General features: G+C 50.3%; 1 protein-coding gene across 1 annotated transcript in view; it reads left to right on the top strand.

Moving 5' to 3' along the window:
• CAPN2 (calpain 2) overlaps positions 1–19081 on the top strand; it is a 59388-nt gene that overhangs the window by 26191 nt on the left and 14116 nt on the right. The window contains exons 3-12 of the mRNA XM_007988349.3: positions 3717–3835; positions 5025–5158; positions 6481–6649; positions 8470–8553; positions 10328–10413; positions 11424–11498; positions 12226–12386; positions 14701–14870; positions 16618–16629; positions 18528–18739. Of these exons, the coding sequence (XP_007986540.1) occupies positions 3717–3835; positions 5025–5158; positions 6481–6649; positions 8470–8553; positions 10328–10413; positions 11424–11498; positions 12226–12386; positions 14701–14870; positions 16618–16629; positions 18528–18739 (1222 nt within the window). The remainder of the gene's footprint in view (positions 1–3716; positions 3836–5024; positions 5159–6480; positions 6650–8469; positions 8554–10327; positions 10414–11423; positions 11499–12225; positions 12387–14700; positions 14871–16617; positions 16630–18527; positions 18740–19081) is intronic.

The following is a 19081-nucleotide window of genomic DNA, read 5'->3' as shown; positions in this document are numbered from 1 at the left end:
TTTGTACCTGAACAGGAAGGCTAAGAGCTTGTAACAACTGAACATTCCCCCAGGAGAGGAAGGCAGGAGTTTTGCTTGTGCCAAGTGCACTCTTCAGACAGTCTTCTGAGGTACACCAAGGTGTAAGTAAGAGGAACAGGCTATGACTGCTTGGACCAGTATAATAAGCATGCCAGGGAAAAGGCTAATTTGTGGGAGCTAAGAACATAAAGTACACTGATTTCTTTATCACGGCTAGCAGATATTTAAGAATGTTAGCACAGGTCTTTGAATAAAGTTTGCTTCTAAGAGAAGTTACTATTTATTCCTAATTAAATGGGGGGGATGGTCTTTGAAGAGGAAACTTTATGTTTTACACCTCTCAAGGGCAAAAGTCCCCAAGACAATGTCCATTCCGAATTCAATTAGGTGAATTCGCAATTGACACCAGCCTCTTTGCAGAGGAGACTGTTTTGGTTATACATCACAAGCCTGTGCTTTGCCGATAGACCTGACAGCCACTAATTAGCTAGGACCTTTGGGTGATCCACTCCACCTCCTTAAACCTCAGTTTCCTCAACTATGAAATAGGATGAAAATAGTACCTACCTTGAACTGTTCTGTGACAACGAAATTGGATAACATGATAATGCGCACAAGGCTTTTAGCTCGGGGCCTGGCACATCTAAGCCTTTGTGTAATCATTGTGTAGATCTTGTCACTGAGATGCTTACACGAGAGAGGAAAGAAGTCAGTTGGGTAAGCGAGCTTCCCAACTTGGTTCAAAATATTTTGCTGATTGGGGTGAGGAAAAGAGTGAAGGAATCAGAAGTAAAAAAAAGTGGGATTTCAAATGCTTCCCTTCTTTTTAGAAATCAAGACATTCTTTAGTGGCCTCTAAGTCTCCTTCAACTCCAGAATTTGGAAAACTTACGAAAAACTTTTTGAATCTTTGGCTGTAAAATGTGTGTGTGTGTGTGTATGTGTGTGTGTGTGTGTGTGTGTATGTGTATATATATATATATATATATTTTTTGAGACAGAGTCTCGCTCTTGTTGCCCAGACTAGAATGCAATGGTGCGATCTCGGTTCACTACAGCCTCCGCTTCCTGGGTTCAAGTGATTCCCCTGCCTCAGCCTCCTGAATAACTGGGATTATGGGCGCATACCACTATGCCCGACTAATTTTTGTATTTTTAGTACAGATGGAGTTTCACCATGTTGGCCAGGCTGGTCTGGAACTCCTGACCTCAGGCTATCTGCCCGCATTGGCCTCCCAAAGTGCTGGGATTAGAGGCATGAGCCACCACGCCTGACGTCTTTTATCTTTTTATTTTCTTTTCTTTTTCCTTTTCTTTCCTTTCCTTTCCTTTCCTTTCCTTTCCTTTTCTTTTTTCTTTTCTTTTCTTTTCTTTTCTTTTCTTTTCTTTTTGGGGGGCGCAGAGTCTTACTCTGTTGCCCAGGCTGGAGTGCTGGGGCACGAACTTGGCTCACTGCAGCCTCCACCTCCTGGGTTTAAGCAGTTCTCCTGCCTCAGCCTCCCGAGTAGCTGGGATTGCAGACGTGAGCCACAAGGCTACCAACTGACTGACTGAGGGGATGTGTCTCCACTTACCATAGATCTGTCATTAGCGTATGTAGGCCTCAAAGAGCTGTAAGCAGCTGTGTCTATGTGCTAACAGGACAAGCTAGGTCAGGAACTCTCAGCATGCTAAGTCATCCACTAGAATTCAAAGAATTCGGTGAGCTTCAGCTGGGCCTGGTGGCTTACGCCTGTAATCCCAGCACTTCAGGAGGCCAAGGCAGGCGATCACCTGAGGTCAGGAGTTCAAGATCAGCCTGGCCAACATGGCGAAACCCCATCTCTACTAAAAATACAAAAAATTAGCCAGGCATGGTGGCAGGTGCCTGTAATCCCAGCTACTTGGGAGGCTTAGGCAGGAGAATCACTTGAACCCAGGAGGTGGAGGTTGCAGTGAGCCAAGATGACACCACTGCACTCCAGCCTGGGTGACAAGAGTGAGAGTCTGTCTCAAAAAACAAAACAAAACCAAAGAACTCAGTGAACTTCAATAACATATATATATATATGTTACTGATATACATCAATAACAATAACATATTACATATATAACATTATATATATATATATATATATATATATATATTTTTTTTTTTTTGAGACAGGGTCTTGCTCTTCTGTCACCCAGGATGAGTGCAGTGGCATGATCACATCTTACTGCAGCCTCCACCTCCTGAGCTGGGACCACAGGCGTCCACCACCACACCTGGCAAATTTTTGTATTTTTTGTCAAGATGAAGTTTTACCATGTTGCCGAGACCAGTCTTGAACTCCAGTGCTCAAACAATTCACTGACCTTGGTCTCCCAAAGTGTTGGGATTACAGGCGTGAGCCACTGTACCTAGTCTTCAATTACATTTTTAATAAACCTGTCAATTGGCGAAAATAAATCCAACAGTGAATTAAACTCCTTTGAGGCTACTTCCCATTATTGTCATGGGAAATTGTAGGAAACTGCACATTCCTTAAGAATGGAGTAAACTTCCTCATCCTCTTCCCAGGCCCCCTCCCCTTTGTGTTTTGTGGTGAAGATGACCCCTCCCTGAAACCATCTGGGTGCTGTTGCTGGCATCAGCTTGCTTCTAACTGCGTGAAATGATTGTGGTGCCTGCTGTGCTGAGAACCTAGCACTGGCACCAAATGGGCGCCGAGTGCTTACGCACCTGCTCTCATTATGCCTCACACTTATCCACGTCATGGAGGAGGGTTCTGAGGCTCAGAGAGGGACCAGGCTGCCTGGCCAGCTGCCCACCTCGTTGTGCCCATCCTTGTCCACCCCTTGAAGTGACCTCTGCCCCTCTGCACAGAAACCCTTGGGGACAGTCCAGCCTTCTGCCTCTGACTCAGGGCTTTTCTTTTTTTTTTTTTTTTTTTTTTTTTTTTTTTTGAGACGGCACTGCTCCCTACTTACTTCCTGTGATTGTACTCCCTGCCGGAGCCTCTTTTCCTGGTTCAGATCCTCCTCCTAGGAGGCATGCAATGTTTGTCCCCTTCCCATCTAGCACTACGTTTTCTTTCTCTCATTCAAATTCCCCTTTATATATTTATTTGTTTATTTATTTAGAGATGAGGGTCTCCCTCTCTTGCCCAGGCTGAAGTACAATGGTACAATCATGGCTCACTGCAGCCTTGAAATCCTGGGCTCAAGGGATCCTCCTGCCGCAGCCTCCCAAGTATTAATATTATAGCTGGGACTCCAGGTGCACACCACCACACCCAGCCCAAACTCCCATTCAAAGCCTGTGTGCCCAGAAGCCTCTGCAACTGCACTGGTTTCATTCTCTCACTGCGGAGCATCTGCAGCGAATCAGATGCAGGGTTGGGCTCTGAGGGCACAGTTCAGCCACCAGAGTTCTGGGTATTTCAGGGAATGAAATTTCCTATCTCTGCCCAACCACAACACAGCAAAAACATTTCTCCCTTTGCATTTCCCTCAAAATACTAGGTTGGTGCAAAAATCACAATTACTTTTACACCAAACTAATAACAGCCAAGTCCTCTGACCCAACCCTCAGATGGGGGACCGCCTGAAACTTCACTCTGTCCATTCACAGGTTGTCTTAGGCTTTAAGCGCCTGAAGGTGGAGACAAGATTTTTAACATCCTCCTGGATCTGAGACCCTCTGATAAGAGCTCCTTGTGTTGTGTTCACAGGTGACTGCTGGCTGCTGGCAGCCATTGCCTCCCTCACCTTGAATGAAGAAATCCTGGCTCGAGTCGTCCCTCTAAACCAGAGCTTCCAGGAAAACTATGCAGGGATCTTTCACTTCCAGGTAACTTAATGGCTGGTTCAAGTGGTTCCTCAACAGGTCCGAGAGGCTAGAACAGTCTCCTGGCTTGGCTGGGTTCTTCAGTCCCCGGTGTTTGCAGACTCCCAAGACCAATGCTGTTCTACAAAGGACATTGGGTGAGAGCAGGAAGCTTCCTGGCTTACCCATGGCCGGGATGTGGGACCCTGCCGGGATGGCCCTGGGGGGTTGCTTGGGACCTGCAAAAGGGAGGTAGAACAAGGTGTTCAGGAAATAATTCCCAAGTTAAAAAAAAAAAAAATGTATTATTTGATGTTTGAGACAAAACGTTAAAGTTCTCCTCCTTTTATGCTGGTAAATGAGAAATAATATTTGAAAAAGCTGGCTGGGCGCGGTGGCTCATGCTTGTAATCTCAGCACTTCGGGAGGCCGAGGTGGGTGGATCATTTGAGGTCAGGAGTTCGAGACCAGCCTGGCCAACATGATGAAACCCCGTCTCTACTACAAATATAAAAATCAGTTGGGCGTAGTGCACGCCTGTAATCCCAGCTACTTGGGAGACTGAGGCAGGAGAATCACTTTAACCTGGGAGGCAGAGGTTGCAGTGAGCCAAGATAGTGCACTCCAACCTGGGCAACAGAGTGAGACTCCATCTCAAAAAAAAAAAAAAGAAAGAAAGAAAGAAAGAAAAAGCCAGTCCAGTCCAGGTGCGGTGGCTCATACCTGTAATCTCAGCACTTTGGGAGGCCAAGGCAGATGGATCGCTTGAGCCCAGGAGTTCGAGACCAGCTGGGGCAACATGGCGAAACCCCATCTCTACTGAAAACACAAAAAAATTACCCAAGTGTGGTGGCACGTGCCCTTAATCCCAGCTACTCGGGAGGCTGAGGCAAGAGAATCACTTGCATCCAGGAGGTGGAGGTTGCAGTGAGCCGAGATCGCACCACTGCACTCCAGAGTGGGACTTGGTCTCAAAAAAAAAAAAGCCTACAATGCAGGGCAGGATGCTAAAGAGGCAGGTGTGGATTCGAAGGGATGGACATGAGCCTGAGGACTTGGCCTGCATAGGAGAGTTAAGGGAGCACCTCCTCCCAGGACGGGCTCATGAAACCTATGCCAGGGTATCAGGGAAAGAGAAGGCAGACGCAGCTGAGGCTCGGAGTCCCAGTGCTGCCACCAGCTCCTCCTGCAGCCCACCTCTCTTGTTCTGCAGTTCTGGCAATACGGCGAGTGGGTGGAGGTGGTGGTGGACGACAGGCTGCCCACCAAGGACGGGGAGCTGCTCTTTGTGCATTCAGCTGAGGGGAGCGAGTTCTGGAGTGCCCTGCTGGAGAAAGCATACGCCAAGTAAGTTGTCATGCCTCCGCTGGCCCCATGGCCTGCCCCCAATGCCCTGGATTCCAAAAAATAAGAACTATTCCAAGACTACTTTGAGTGGAAGTCCTTTTCTATAGAAGGACTTCTTCAGCCAAACTTAGGCTGTAAATGCAAGGGAGATAGTGCATGCAGCGTGCCTGGCCGCACTGTACGCTGATAAATGACAGCTATCACCATCTTTAACCAAATGCACAGGAACAAGTTATGGTACTGATTGTGCTGCCTTGAGAAGGAGCTCTACTTCCTTAACAGGACACATTTGCATCAACTAAAAAAAGCAGAGTTTTTGCCAACGGGCAAAACTATTCATTGCAGAGGTAGGAAACTTGCGCAGAATAGATGATGTCACTGACTAGCAATGGCTTCCCCATCTCCCCACAGCTGCTTCCCACCCAGGTTGCCCACAGTTGAGTTTGTCCAGTGCTCAGGCTGCCCACTCTCAGTAGGAAGCCCCACACCAGCCCCTCTCCAGAATGGCCCCATGTTGGCTGTGCCGCCTGGCTCTTTCCATTAAGTGACCCCACTTCAGAGCAGGAAGCCACTGGACTCCAGCATCCATAATCAGGAGCACTAAGCCCTTGCCAACACAGTGCCTGTTTCTCAGGGAAACTGCTTCCATTATTGAATTGTTGTCCTTTTTTAAGCTATCAATACCAAACAAACCATTAGTAGACCTCCCCTTTCTTGTCAGGATGTAGAAAGAATCAATACAGGAGGTTCATCCAGAAAAATCACTAAGGTCCTTCCAACTTTAAGGTCCTATGAGAATGAGAATCTTTTTTTTTTTTTTTAAATACAGAGCCTTGCTCTGTTGCCTAGGCTGGAGTGCAGTGGCACAATTTTGGCTCACTGCAACCTCCACCTTCTGAGTTTCAGCAATTCTCTTGCCTCAGCTTCCCAAGTAGCTGGGACTACAGGCATGCACCACCATGCCAGGCTAATTTTTTTGTATTTTTAGTAGAAACAGGGTTTCACCATGTTGGCCAGGCTGGTCTTGAACTCCTGACCTCAAGTGATCCCACCCGCCTGGCCTCCCAGAGTGCTGGGATTACAGGCGTGAGCCACTGCGCCTGGCCTGAGATTTTCTTTAAAACACAAAATACCAGGGAAATGGTAACTGTGGATACAATACCTTGCCTTCCTGAGCACCCCGGGCTGGGGACAAGGCCAAGGAGAATGTGAGCAGGGGGTCCCTAGAGCATCCAACCTAGAGGGTACTAGGGGGTGGGTATTTGAGAGATTATAGCATCAGTAGTGTCAAGGGTAGCGGCAGCATCTAACCCCTCTTATAGGATCAACGGATGCTATGAAGCGCTCTCAGGGGGTGCCACCACTGAGGGCTTCGAAGACTTCACCGGAGGCATTGCTGAGTGGTATGAGTTGAAGAAGCCCCCTCCCAACCTGTTCAAGATCATCCAGAAAGCTCTGCAAAAAGGCTCTCTCCTTGGCTGCTCCATCGACGTAAGTCCAGGCTGCCTTCCCTAGCCTCACCTCATCTGCTCTTGCTGAAGGGAGGCTCCCACAGTGCCCAAGGGAACCCACTGCTCCTGTGTACAACGTGATGCAGCCCTCATCCACATAGGGGCCAAAGGAAAACCTCCCTCCACCCTCTGAAGGTCCACTGAAAATCAACTGGCAAAAGGAAAACTAATACAAGAAATGGCATACAAATGTATGAATGTGCACGGGGGAGAATCACAACAGATTTCCCTACCACACATTGGGATACAAAGGGTTATATTCCCTTCCTCCTAGGGGAAGGGAGATGGGGACGTGTGGATGATTTTAGGGATGTCGTAAATGATTTTTAGGGGAATTCAATGGGCTTAAAGAACATAAATGGTCTGGGATAAAGTCTGTTGGGACTGCAGAGCAGACAGTGGTTTGTGACAAGTCTGTCTAACCATGTTGACAGACTTGTCTTTCTTCCTGCAATATGAGTTCAGTTCATAATGACTCAAGGAAAGGACCAGAGGTCATTGTTTTCATCTTTGGCAGATCCAGACTTTAGGCAGGTGAGGGAACTTCAGAGAATAGCTTCCTCCGTGCTTTGGGGGAGAGTGGATGGAGAGACAGAAGGAAAGGGGAGGTCAGAGAGATCTTGAGGCTTCTTCAGTTTAGCATTTCAAATGCCATCTCTTGGAGGTATCGGTTTCTGAGCCGCAATGTCTACCATTATTGCTCATCACCTGGAAGCCAAGGGTTGCTAGGCAAGGTCAAGCTGTCTGGGGTGTAATGGATGGGGTGATGGTGCCTCCAGCCTTCTGTCTTCAGCCCACTTCCCACTTTCAGCCTGCTCTGAATCACCCCCACCCCTCTGACCACAGGTTCCCTGGGAGCCCCTGACACCTGCTGCCCCTGACACCTTCCCCTCCATCTGCAGGGCTGTGCAGCCTTCCCCTGCACTCTTGCAGAGCTAATAGGCCTGTGGGAGACTTCAGGAGGAAGAGGAGGAACGATTTCCTCATAATACCCTTGCTGGCAACGCTTACCAGGGGACGGGAGGTAGGCACTGTGCCCAGGAGCCTTGGAGCAAAGGCTGTGCCCAACCTCTGAGCCCTGTCTCATCCAGGTTCTGGTCTCTGCAGGTGACAGAGATAAGAAGCCCTGGCTTTTGGAGCCAAAATCTCGGTCAGACTCCCTAGGCAGGAATTCTCAAAGTTTATCCGCAGAACACGTTGAGGCAGAAGACCCTTTCTACCCCAGCCCTTCTTCCTAAGCTCAACCTTCATCAGAATAGATGGGGGAAAGGAGAGACTGTGAGGCGTTCTTAAAACAGAAGCAAATTCTGACTCAGACCGGAATAAACAACCGTTCTAGTATAAACCCTACAGCTGGGCTGGGCCAGACCACGGAGCATGGGCTGGTGGTGGGGCGAGGGGGTGCTCAGTGCCCCTGGGCCACTCAAGTCTGTCTGGGTGTCAGCCCTGGGCCATCGAGGACCCCCACCGGCCCTCTCTCGGCGGTGCGCCCTTTTCCGCCCTCCCCAGCCTGCAGAAATCTGTGGATGCGCTCTTCACACGGGAATGCGTGTGCTCGCTCCGCGAGAGGGCTGCATTCCGCCTTTTCTCTGGTATTCTCGGCGTTCAGCATTTGAACGCGGTAGGAAAGGTTCTCCAAGTGCAAGAAAGCGCAGCCCTGAGCCTCCGGCCCCAGGCCTCGGCCCCTGCGCTAGTGCGTCCCGCGGTCCCGCCCAGCAGTAGGACAGGAACGAGGGAGCGAGGGATTCCGGGAGGAAGGGAGAGCGGGTGCGGCCGGTCTGACGGTTTCCGTGTTTGCAGATCACCAGCGCCGCGGACTCGGAGGCCATCACGTATCAGAAGCTGGTGAAGGGGCACGCGTACTCGGTCACCGGAGCCGAGGAGGTAACGGCCGGCGCGGGTGTGCAGGGGTCCTGCTGTCCTAACACGATGGTCACAGGCACAGTTTGTGGTGATGCCCAGGGGCCCTCGCGGCCCCACTGTGGTCCGGTTTGCACTCGGGCCGCGCACTCCTGAAGTTCCGCGCGGGAGGAAAAGCGCGTCCCTTTCGCAGCTCGGGCGCCGGGTGCGCCGCGCTGCCCCCTGGTGGCCGCAGTGGCCGGCGCCGGGGTCCTGGTTTTCTTGTTTTAGATTTTACCGTTTTACAGTTACGAACTCACTATTTTGATCAGCTAAAAATAATAAAACAATGCATCTGCATAGTGTCTTATACGCTATAAGGTGCTTTCACATTTTATCTCATAAAAGCATTTGTGCCCATTTTCAAATCTGACACCTCTTACCAGCTGTGTGGCCTGGGCCAATTACTGGAACTCTCTGTCCCTTAGTCTCCTCATTTAAAAAATGGAAATAATAATAATATCCATTGGAAGGTCGTGGCGATTCAATCAAGTTAATATATGTAAAGTGCCCAGAGGTACCTCACACATTGTATATAAGGAGGTAGCTGTCCTTGCTGTTGTGATCACTATTGTTATTGAAAATATTATGGGCTGGCATGGTGGCTCACACCTGAAATCCCAACACTTTGGGAGACCAAGGTGGGAGGATCGCTTGAGCCTCGGAGTTCAAGACGAGCCTGGGCAACATAGCGAGAACCTGTCTCTACAAAAAAAAAGCCAGGCATGGTGGCATGCACCTGTCATCCCAGCTATTTGGGAGGCTGAGGTGGGAGGATCACTTGAGCCCAGGAGGTCGAGGCTGCAGTGAGCCATGATTATGCCATTGCACTCCAGCCTGGGGGACAAAGTAAGACCCTGCCTCAAAAAAAAGAAATTATCAAGCAGCTCAAGCAGCTCAAGTTCACTGTTAATTACAGAACCCAGTCTAGACCCCAGATCCTCTGCATGTCCAGTGTTCTTTTTTTAACCTTGATTTTTTTAACTACCCCCTCACACACACGTCTTTTTATTTGAATATTTTCACGTCTACAGAAAAGTTGAAAGACTAACATAATAACTTCCATTACCAGTCCCCTAGATTCACCGATTGCTAACATTTGCCATGTCTGCTTTATCTATGTGTGCACTTTTTTTGAGTCATATGAAAGTAAGTGGCAGATGTTATGACACTTCCCTCCTCAGTACTTCAGCATTTGTCCCCCTATGAATAAGGACCTTCTCTTACATAATTCCGCTACTATTGCCACACCTAAGAAAATAAACATTAATTCAGTAATGTCATGTATTATAAAGTCCACATTAACATTTTCCCAATTGCCCAAAATGTCCTTTCTGGTGACCCACTCCTACCCTGTCCAGGACTCAATCCAGATTCACTCACTGCATGTGCCTGTTATCACCAACGATCTTTCAACAAGTGGTAAAGCTTCTCTGAGCTCCTTTAACAAAAGCGCATCCTGTTCTAGTCAGTTAAGCTGAAGTTCAGAGGTGAAGTGCCAACAGTCCCATCTCCGATGAGCCGGATCCCAGGAGCTTTAATTCTCATTTTCCAAAGCTGGGTAACAGTGAGAGATCTGGGTGCCAAGCCCCCTCTAGCTTTTGTGATCCTCCCTCATACATGGACTCAACCCCCAAATCCTCCCCACCGTCCTCACCCCCATACCTCCTGGCTCATGCGGAAGGCGTCGGAGGCCCAAGCCTTCATAGCCCTGGCTTGAACTCAACCTCTTCCTCCTCCCTTTTATCTAATCCTGCAGGTTGAAAGTAGCGGAAGCCTACAGAAACTGATCCGCATCCGAAATCCCTGGGGAGAAGTGGAGTGGACAGGGCGGTGGAATGACAAGTGAGGAGGGCGCAGGCCTCGGGGCCCTGGGTAGGGGTGCATTGTGATGGGAGGCTCTGGGAAGAGGGTGAGAGAAGAAGGCATGTGCATTATGCTGAGAAATACAGCCGGGAGAGCCCAGGCCACGTGCAGAGAGACCCATGGACAGGAGCCCTCAAAGAGTCTTTTAACCAGGACACTCCTCCAGCAGCATGGGTGCCTTCTTCCACGCCCCAAGCTGCTCCTGTGAAGTTCATTCCTCCCACTGCCTCCGGGTTCACCCCTTCCCCAGCTCAAATCCACCCTTCTATAGGGCTTTCCGGGAAAAAAATGTACCCCACCTTCCCCCAGGCACTTCTATTCCAGGATATGAACTCTGTACCAAAGACCAGAGAAACATCCCTCTGTTGATTTCCAGGGCTTACTGGCAGGCATGTTGAACCCTCAACTATTTGGGGTAAACACTTGTTTGTGTATCTGCTGTGGCAACCTCAGCCTACTTGTTCTGCCTCAGGTTGGAGAGGTGGGCAGTACAGAGGCCTGTGTGTAATTCCAGCCAAAGCTCAGGCAGTGGTTAGTTTATCTTGTGCACTGCCCCTATGTACAGGGCCAGATCCTTCTGCTCCGTGGACGGACAAACATCTGCTGAGGCTTCCCAGGCCAGCTGCAGAGGGCAAGGCCAGATGCTCCTCATCAGATCTTCAGTTGTCCTTAAAAGAGCTGCTGATCTGAGCTACTCCATCTCCCTCTAATGGACTGTGTTCATTTTCTGGACTCTTCCTTGCCACTGTCTTCCAGCACAACTCACCCTCTCACTTTGCTCCCTGGTTTACATCTGTATAGTGTTCTATACTCTTTAAAGTGCTGTCAGAGTATTTCAATGCAGCTGTTAGCCAGATGTGGGCTACTTTCCCCCTTTCTGGAGCCTGAGCCCTCAGAGGTGAGAGCAGATGTCCCTCTTCCTCAACTCTGGGGACCTTTGGGGAGAAATCATCGTACACTAATGCCTCTCTCATTACTTTGTTTTCCAGCTGCCCAAGCTGGAACACTATAGACCCAGAGGAGAGAGAAAGGCTGACCAGACGGCATGAAGATGGAGAATTCTGGTAAGATTAGTGGAGGCTTCAGGGAAGACAGAAAACATCTGTCTTCCCCAATGTTCTTTACTAGAAAGTTGCTAATAAGAAAGTGTGTCGGCCAGAAGTGAGTTTACCATGTTGAGGACACAGGGGTGTGGGATCCTGGTTTTGTCGTTATTTTAAGTTCACTGTAAGAGCCTGAATAAAGAAATTCTTAAACCCCTTCAACGGTCCATCTTGACAATGGGGTTTATAAGCTGAGGGGCTTCACAAAAAGGCTAAGAGGCATTCCTTTGGTAACGTTCAGATCCCAGGAAACAAGGGAAAGATGGGGCCTTTCTCCCCCAGGTTCCGGAGACTGATCCCCGCCCCTCAAGAAACTGGTCCCTTAGTGAGCAGCAAGGGACCCACATGTCTGTGTGTCTGTGCCACTCGCGGGACCGCCTGCACTGTGCACAACATGCACTCTATCAAATGGGACCCATATATTGTCACATTTGATGGGCCCGGCTCCCATTTTTGCAGATGAGAGTTCTGAGCTTCAGAGAAGTTTAAGTAACTTGCTCAAAGTCACCCAGCTAGAAAGTTGCAGCGCCAGGACTGGAATCTGAGCTGAACCTGGTGGCCACCCACTCAGCTCTAATGAGCTGCTCTGCCTGGCATTGGGTGGTCCTGGTCTGATGATGATGGAAAGTCAAGGCTTACCAGTGTGTCCTCTTGTCACCTGCGACAGCTGTGTCTCTGCTTTTGCCAGGATGTCTTTCAGTGACTTCCTAAGGCACTATTCCCGCCTGGAGATCTGCAACCTGACCCCAGACACCCTCACCAGCGATACCTACAAGAAGTGGAAACTCACCAAAATGGATGGGAACTGGAGGCGGGGCTCCACCGCGGGAGGCTGCAGGAACTACCCGAGTAAGGGCTGTTGCAATGTGGGGCTGCCAAAGGCCAAGGCTCCCCGTTCCCCACCCTGTGTGCCATACCCCCCAGCCTAGCAGTCCCAGGAGGCAGCTCTTGCTCACTGGAACCCTCTATGTCTTCCTTCTCCCTGAGCCTTGCTCTCTTTCTCAGTCCCTTACCTCCTGCATTCATTTGCTGCCTACCCAGGCCAAACCCAAGAGCCGCTATTTCTGTGATGTCCTCTCCAGGCCCTGGATTCCCCAGCACCCATCATGACCTTCAGCCACGACCTTCCACCATGCTCACGGAAGCAGTGCTCAATCCCACTTCATGGCCATGAGCTACTCTATGCACCCCACACCCAGGCAGCCAAGCCTGCAGGGGAACCTTGCCCCTGCACCCAGGGAGGCCTCCACATATCAGGCCCTGTTTGTTTGCCCCCTATTCAGTTCAATCAGCAAATGTTGACTGGGCCCTGCCCAGATGGGGTGAAGATTTCTCCTCTGGTCCAGCCTTTGTTGAGCCCTTTGATTCTTCTGCCTTCATGGCTTAGTCCATCAGCAGTTATCTGAACATGATGACATCTGCCAATTATGGGGCACAGCTTCGGTGCTTGGAACTACCCTAAGTGCTTTGTACACAGGGTGAGGATCCATAATCTGAAAATGTGAAATCTGAAATGCTCCAAAATCCAAAACTTTTTGAGCCCCAACATGATGCCACAGGTGGAAAATTCCACACTTGACCTCAGGTGACAGGTCGCAGTCAAAACGCAGTCAAAACTTTGTTTCATGCACAAAATTATTTTCAATATGCTATAAAATTCCTTTCAGCCTATGTGTATAAATTACATATGAAACAGAAATGAGTTTTGTCTTTAGACTCGAGTTCCATCCCCAAGATATGTTATGTATATACAAATATTCCAAAATCCAAAAAAATCTGAAATAGGAGACACTTCTGGCCCCAAGAATTTCAGATAAGGGATATTTGGCCTGAGTAACATTCTATCTAATCTTCCCAACACACTTCTGAGGCAGGCACTTTCTTATCACTTCCATCTCTAAGACGAGGAAACCGAGGCTTGGAGAGGCTAGTGACTTGCCGAAGGCCACAGAGCATGCTGGGATTTGAACCCAGGCCCCTGACTGTGGAGCCACTCTGTAAGTACAATGGCAGCAGGTCATGGTCACATAGTGATCCTCTGTGACAGATGAGGAAGCTGAGGCTCTAAGTAGCATACCAGGGCCACAGAGCAAGTAGTCAGATTGGAACTAGCTGACCTACAGCTCTGGGGCTCTGACTTCCTCACCTCAAGTATGCAGCCATCAAGTGGCAGTCCCAGTGGCGCTGGAAAGACCCTCTGCCCCCCAGAAAGGACCCCTCCCACCCACTAGATCAGGAGTCGGGAAGCTCCCTCTAAAGGGTCAGACAGTAAATATTTTTGGCTTTGTGGGCCACTCAGTCTCTATAACAACAACTCTATTGCTGTAACCCAAAGGCAGCCATACTTAAGCCTGCGGGGCCGTAGCTGCCAATCCCTACACAGATGGTGCCTTTAATTCCACAGTTAAGGTTTTATCCCATTAGGTATGGAAAGGCAATTAGCGTAATTCCCCTTAAACATGAATGAATCTTAGATTTTGTAAATAAATAGGTTTTGGAAGTAAGGAGGGCAGAGACATCGGGAGCAGGGCAAGGGAATAGGCCTGAGAGGACAAGGGACGCAGAACAAGAGTCTGGAATTATACACAGGATGTTCTTGGCCTCCGGGCTCACGGAGGGGGCAGAGACTGGCGAGTGCAGTGAGCAGATCCTGGAGTCCCCCAGGCCAGCTGAGCCCCACCCCAAACACCCCATCAGAGCCCAGTGAAGAGAAGGTACCATGAGGGGAAGTCACGGCTCTAACCACCCTGTGTTCCAGTCCCCAGTCCCCAAGACAAGCCAGCCTGGAGCCAGAGAGAGAACTGCTAGGGGAAGTTTCTAATTTAGGTTCCTGTTAGATTCAGGCAAGTGCAGGTCATCCTCTCTCCACAGCTACCGTCACCCATCCCCAGCCTGACAAAGCCTGAAATCCGCACCCCGACCCTGGTGTCTCCCGCCACCTCTTAGCCTCTCCTAACATCTCCTGCCATCTCTGACCATCTTCTGCCATCCTCTGCCATCTCCCACCATCTTCCACTGCCTCCCGCCATCTCCTGCCATCTCCCTTTATCTCCATCCCTCTCTTAGAAGCCTCCAAGCCTGAGACCAGGGCCACCCCGCAGCTGTCCCCACCTGCATGCATGCCTGCTCAGGGCTGGGCTCCTCTGCCCCCTTCTGGCTGCAGACACATTCTGGATGAACCCTCAGTACCTGATCAAGCTGGAGGAAGAGGATGAGGATGAAGAGGACGGGGAGAGCGGCTGCACTTTCCTGGTGGGGCTCATTCAGAAGCACCGGCGGCGGCAGAGGAAGATGGGCGAGGACATGCACACCATCGGGTTTGGCATCTACGAGGTGCGGAGCGCAGGGGCGCCCGCCTTCCCTTCCCCCTGTGCTCATCTCAGCCCCTGCATGGAAAGCTGACCCCAGAGGCAGAACTGGGAATGGGATCCCAGACAGGGAGCTTGGCCAAGGAAAAGCAAAGCTACCAGCCTGGCCAGGCTCAGGAGTATCCCCTGCAGGGAGGCCCCTGCAGCAGGTCTGGGTTGTGGGGCCTTCTAAGCCCTCCACAGGGCCGCCACAGCCAGCCTCCAGGGAGTTCCACTCTCAAATGGCCTCTACATCCCTTCTCACATCCTCTAGGCCTGGCATTCTGGTCAGCCCACCCATCTCCAAAGAACAGAATATACTGGGCCACATCAGGCAATACTGTGAGTGCAGGACTGAGTCCATAGGTGCAGCTGCTCAGAACTCTGCAAAGGCATTGGCCTGGATGGTGGAGAGCTTGGGGACAGGGGAACATCGGTCATGATGCTCCCCCCACGGCTCTGCTGGCAGGAGCCCAGATCCCTACACAGACTCCTGCTGTCTGCGTGTTTTCCTTTCACTCTGAGTCGCAGCCAGAGGGCAGCCACATTGCAGCCTCCTCTCCCCCTTCAGGCTGGGGCTGGGGCTGGGGCTGGGGCACTGAGAACTCACCCAACACGCTGGGCCCCTGGGATCTCCCCATTCCCTTCTGCAGAACAAGAAAGAGCTTTTGTGGGCTGCAGGTAGCCGTGGGAGGAGAGGGATGCAAGGAAGGCTTTAGGGCACTGACTGGGGATACATTTTGGTGTGATGGGCTGGAGCTGGCTCCTTCCTGCTCCCAAAGCCCATCTCTTCTCTCTGACCCATGGCTGTGGAGGTCACCTCAGCAGCCTGAAAAATGGCCCTGGCGGGGACCTGTTTACACCATGGAAAGTGGCAAATACTACAAATCAGAGCTTCCACCCTCTCCCAAGAGCCAGTTTCCCAGCACACCCCTGGGAGGATCCAGATGAGGTGTCAGGAGAGGAGGCCGTGTGTTCACCACTGGCAGCGTTGCCACCCATGGGACACTGACCTCTACCTGCTCACCCACCTGAGAAAGGGAGCTGGGCAAACACCATCAGTTGTAAAAATGCACATAGGCCCAAACCCCTCGATCTCTGAAACAGGAGCTGAGGACTTCAGATCCAGGACAGAATCGCTCCAAGGAGATTGCAAATGGAATTGTGATACACAGCTTCCCTCCCACCACCTTATGGGCTTGGAAATGCAGCCATGGGCTTTCAGAGTTGGGAAGGACCTTGGGGATCATTGGGTCCTATTTTTGAGATAAGAAAACTGAGGCCAGAGAGGGGAGGGGACTTGCTCAAGGAAATGCAGACCGGACCACTGGACCTGGCTGACAGAGGCCGGCACTGCTAGGTCCTAGCCCTGAGTATATTTCACCTCGCCTACTGCCTCCTCCGGTAGGGCCTAGCTGGCCCTCTTTCCCTGCGTGGGAGGCAGATATGGGCTTTGCCACCTTAGACAAGTCTTTTCACATCTCTGTGCCTCAGATTTATGCTCTGTAAGTTGGGAATGGAGGTGAGGGCTTATCAACATGATTGCCGTGTCATAAGAGGATTTTCTTCAGTATTGGAGAGGCTTTGAGTTCTTTGGAAAACAGTTACTCAGTTGAATTCGTTGATATTGCTAATGCTACAGAGAAAACAGGGCAGCGAAAGAAAAGAGCACACTGATGCATTTTCTTACACTGCTTTTCGAGCATCTGAATTGCGTCTCCTTTATTTTGCAGGTTCCAGAGGAGGTACGTCTGGCCCATATCCCGGGGTGCTCAGGTCACCAAAAAAGTGAGAGGCTTAGACTGCCGGAGCTCAGGGAGCGTCGTGAAACCTGGGCAGGGGCTGGTGGCCATGAAGGATGAGTCCTGGCCACCCCTGGGTCCCTGCCGAAGTTGCCCAGGCTCTAGATCCCACTGGTCTAAGCTCTGGGCAAGATTTCTGGAAAGTCCTTGTGGGACCCGCTGCCTCCCTGTGACCTGACAGAGCCCATACAGGGTTTGGTTCTGGGCAGAAATCTAAAATCCTCCTGAGACTGCAGGAGGCTTTTCACGGAGTCCTGTGTCACTCTTAGGAGAAGACTGAGGCAGGGAAAAGGTGAACCCTACAGACTGTACTAGAAGACAACGCGGGAGCGCAGAGGAGACCAGGACCCAATTCCCAGGCTGTGTGACCTTGGACATATGAAGGCTCCTCTCTACATTTCAGGGGTTTTTTGTTTTGTTTTTTGGGTTTTTTTTTTTTTTTTTTCTTTTGGTCTCTCTCTTTCACCCAGGATGAAGTGCAGTGGTGTGATCTCAGCTCACGGCAACCTCCGCCTCCCGGGTTTAAGTGATTCTCCTGCCTCAGCCTCCCAAGTAGCTGGGACTACAGGCACACACCAGGACGCCGGGCTAATTTTTGTATTTTTAGTAGAGATGGGGTTTCACCATGTTTTGGCCAGGCTGGTCTTGAACTCCTGACCTCAGGTGATCTGCCTGCTTCAGCCTCCCAAATGGCTGGGATTACAGGCGTGCGCCACTGCGCCTGGTTGCATTTCAGTTTATTTTTCCGTAAAACTGGTCAACTATCCACCTCACTACACTACCGTGGAATGAATGAAATTTTGCAAGAGCATTTGGGCCCACAATCACCGCTGACTGAAGCAGATGGGATGCATGGTAGCCATTTGACTTCCAAGGTCACGATTATTAAAGTAGACACAAGGGGCACTTTGGCCCACCAGAGTACATTTCTCTCACAGCAAGGCAGTGCAACCAGTCGTACATCGGGCCCTTTTGGATGCTGCTCCAGCCTTGGTCCAGTGGATCACGCTTGGTTTGGAAGCTGGGTTGTCTTTTCCCTGCCCCCAGTCCTGTCTTTGCTTTTATTAGTGCTCATACACCACGTAGAACTGAGTCGGGTTCCTGCCATGTGGAAGCTGTTCCTGCCTGAGAGTCTCTTAGAGGCAGGCTGGGAACACTGTGTGGAAAGACCGGGCATCTCTGCAGGCAGAGCTGAATGGTTGTGAAACCCCCTGCGGGCATGTGCTTCCAAGTTCCTCAGCAGGCATTTGTGTTTTTTGGTAGAAAGTTTGCCCTTTTTTTTTAAGACAAGGTCTCATTCTGTCACCCAGGCTAGAGTACAGTGGTGAGATCACAGCTCACTGCCGTCCTTGAACTCTCGGACTCACGTGAGCCTCCTACCTCAGCCTCCTGAGTAGCTGAGACTACAGGTGCATGCCACCACCTCTGGCTAATATTTTTACTTTTTGTAGAGACAGGGGTCTTACTACATTGCCCAGGCTGGTCTCAAACTCCTGGCCTCAAGCAATCCTCTCACAGCCTCCCAAAGTGCTGGGATTACAGGCGTGAGCCACCACACCCAATAAAAGTTTGCTTTTTGTCTAAAATGACCCAGGCATTGTCACTGTACTGCTTTATATTATTATTATTATTTTTGTTGTTGTTGTCATTGTTGTTATATAGATGAGGGCTTCCTGTGTTGCCCAGGCTGGTCTCCGACACCTGGCCTTGCCTCCTTATACACCAGGACAACAGGACAGAGCCACCACACTACCCAACTGCTTTTATCTCAATGAATGAAAATGACATTTTCCTGGAGCCGTTCCCTCATCTACCGCCATGTTTCTCTATTTATTCCTCAGTTAAGTGGGCAGACCAACATCCACCTCAGCAAAAACTTCTTCCTGACGAATCGCGCCAGGGAGCGCTCAGACACCTTCATCAACCTCCGGGAGGTGCTCAACCGCTTCAAGCTGCCACCAGGAGAGTACATTCTCGTGCCTTCCACTTTTGAACCCAACAAGGATGGGGATTTCTGCATCCGGGTCTTTTCTGAAAAGAAAGCTGATTACCAGTAGGTGGTTTGGTTGCTTCCTCTCCCCACCCCTCCCTGTCCCTACCCGCTGGTCTGTTCCTCGGCCCCTAGAGAGCTCTTTCGTCCTCTGAATGTCAGTTTCTTTTTCTGTAGCACCTGCCTGCCTCGAAGGACTAGTGTGGGAATTTGATGGATTGGGGATGTTTTAGTGTTACAGTATGGTAAACAATGGAAAAAGCCACTGTGGATATTTTTGGTTGGAAAGAAGTGGCTGTTCAGTGAATTGCAGGGTCTAATTTCATAAGTGTGTCTCTGAATTCTCAAGTTGGTACTTGAGTGTTAAACTATGAATCCAGTCTCGTCATTTGAAGAAAGCTGAGC

This window comes from Chlorocebus sabaeus, chromosome 25 (assembly GCF_047675955.1).
Source record: "Chlorocebus sabaeus isolate Y175 chromosome 25, mChlSab1.0.hap1, whole genome shotgun sequence".
Lineage (NCBI taxonomy): Eukaryota > Metazoa > Chordata > Mammalia > Primates > Cercopithecidae > Chlorocebus > Chlorocebus sabaeus.
The sequence above is the reverse complement of the archived record's forward strand: the minus strand, read 5'-3'. Positions and strand labels throughout refer to the sequence as shown.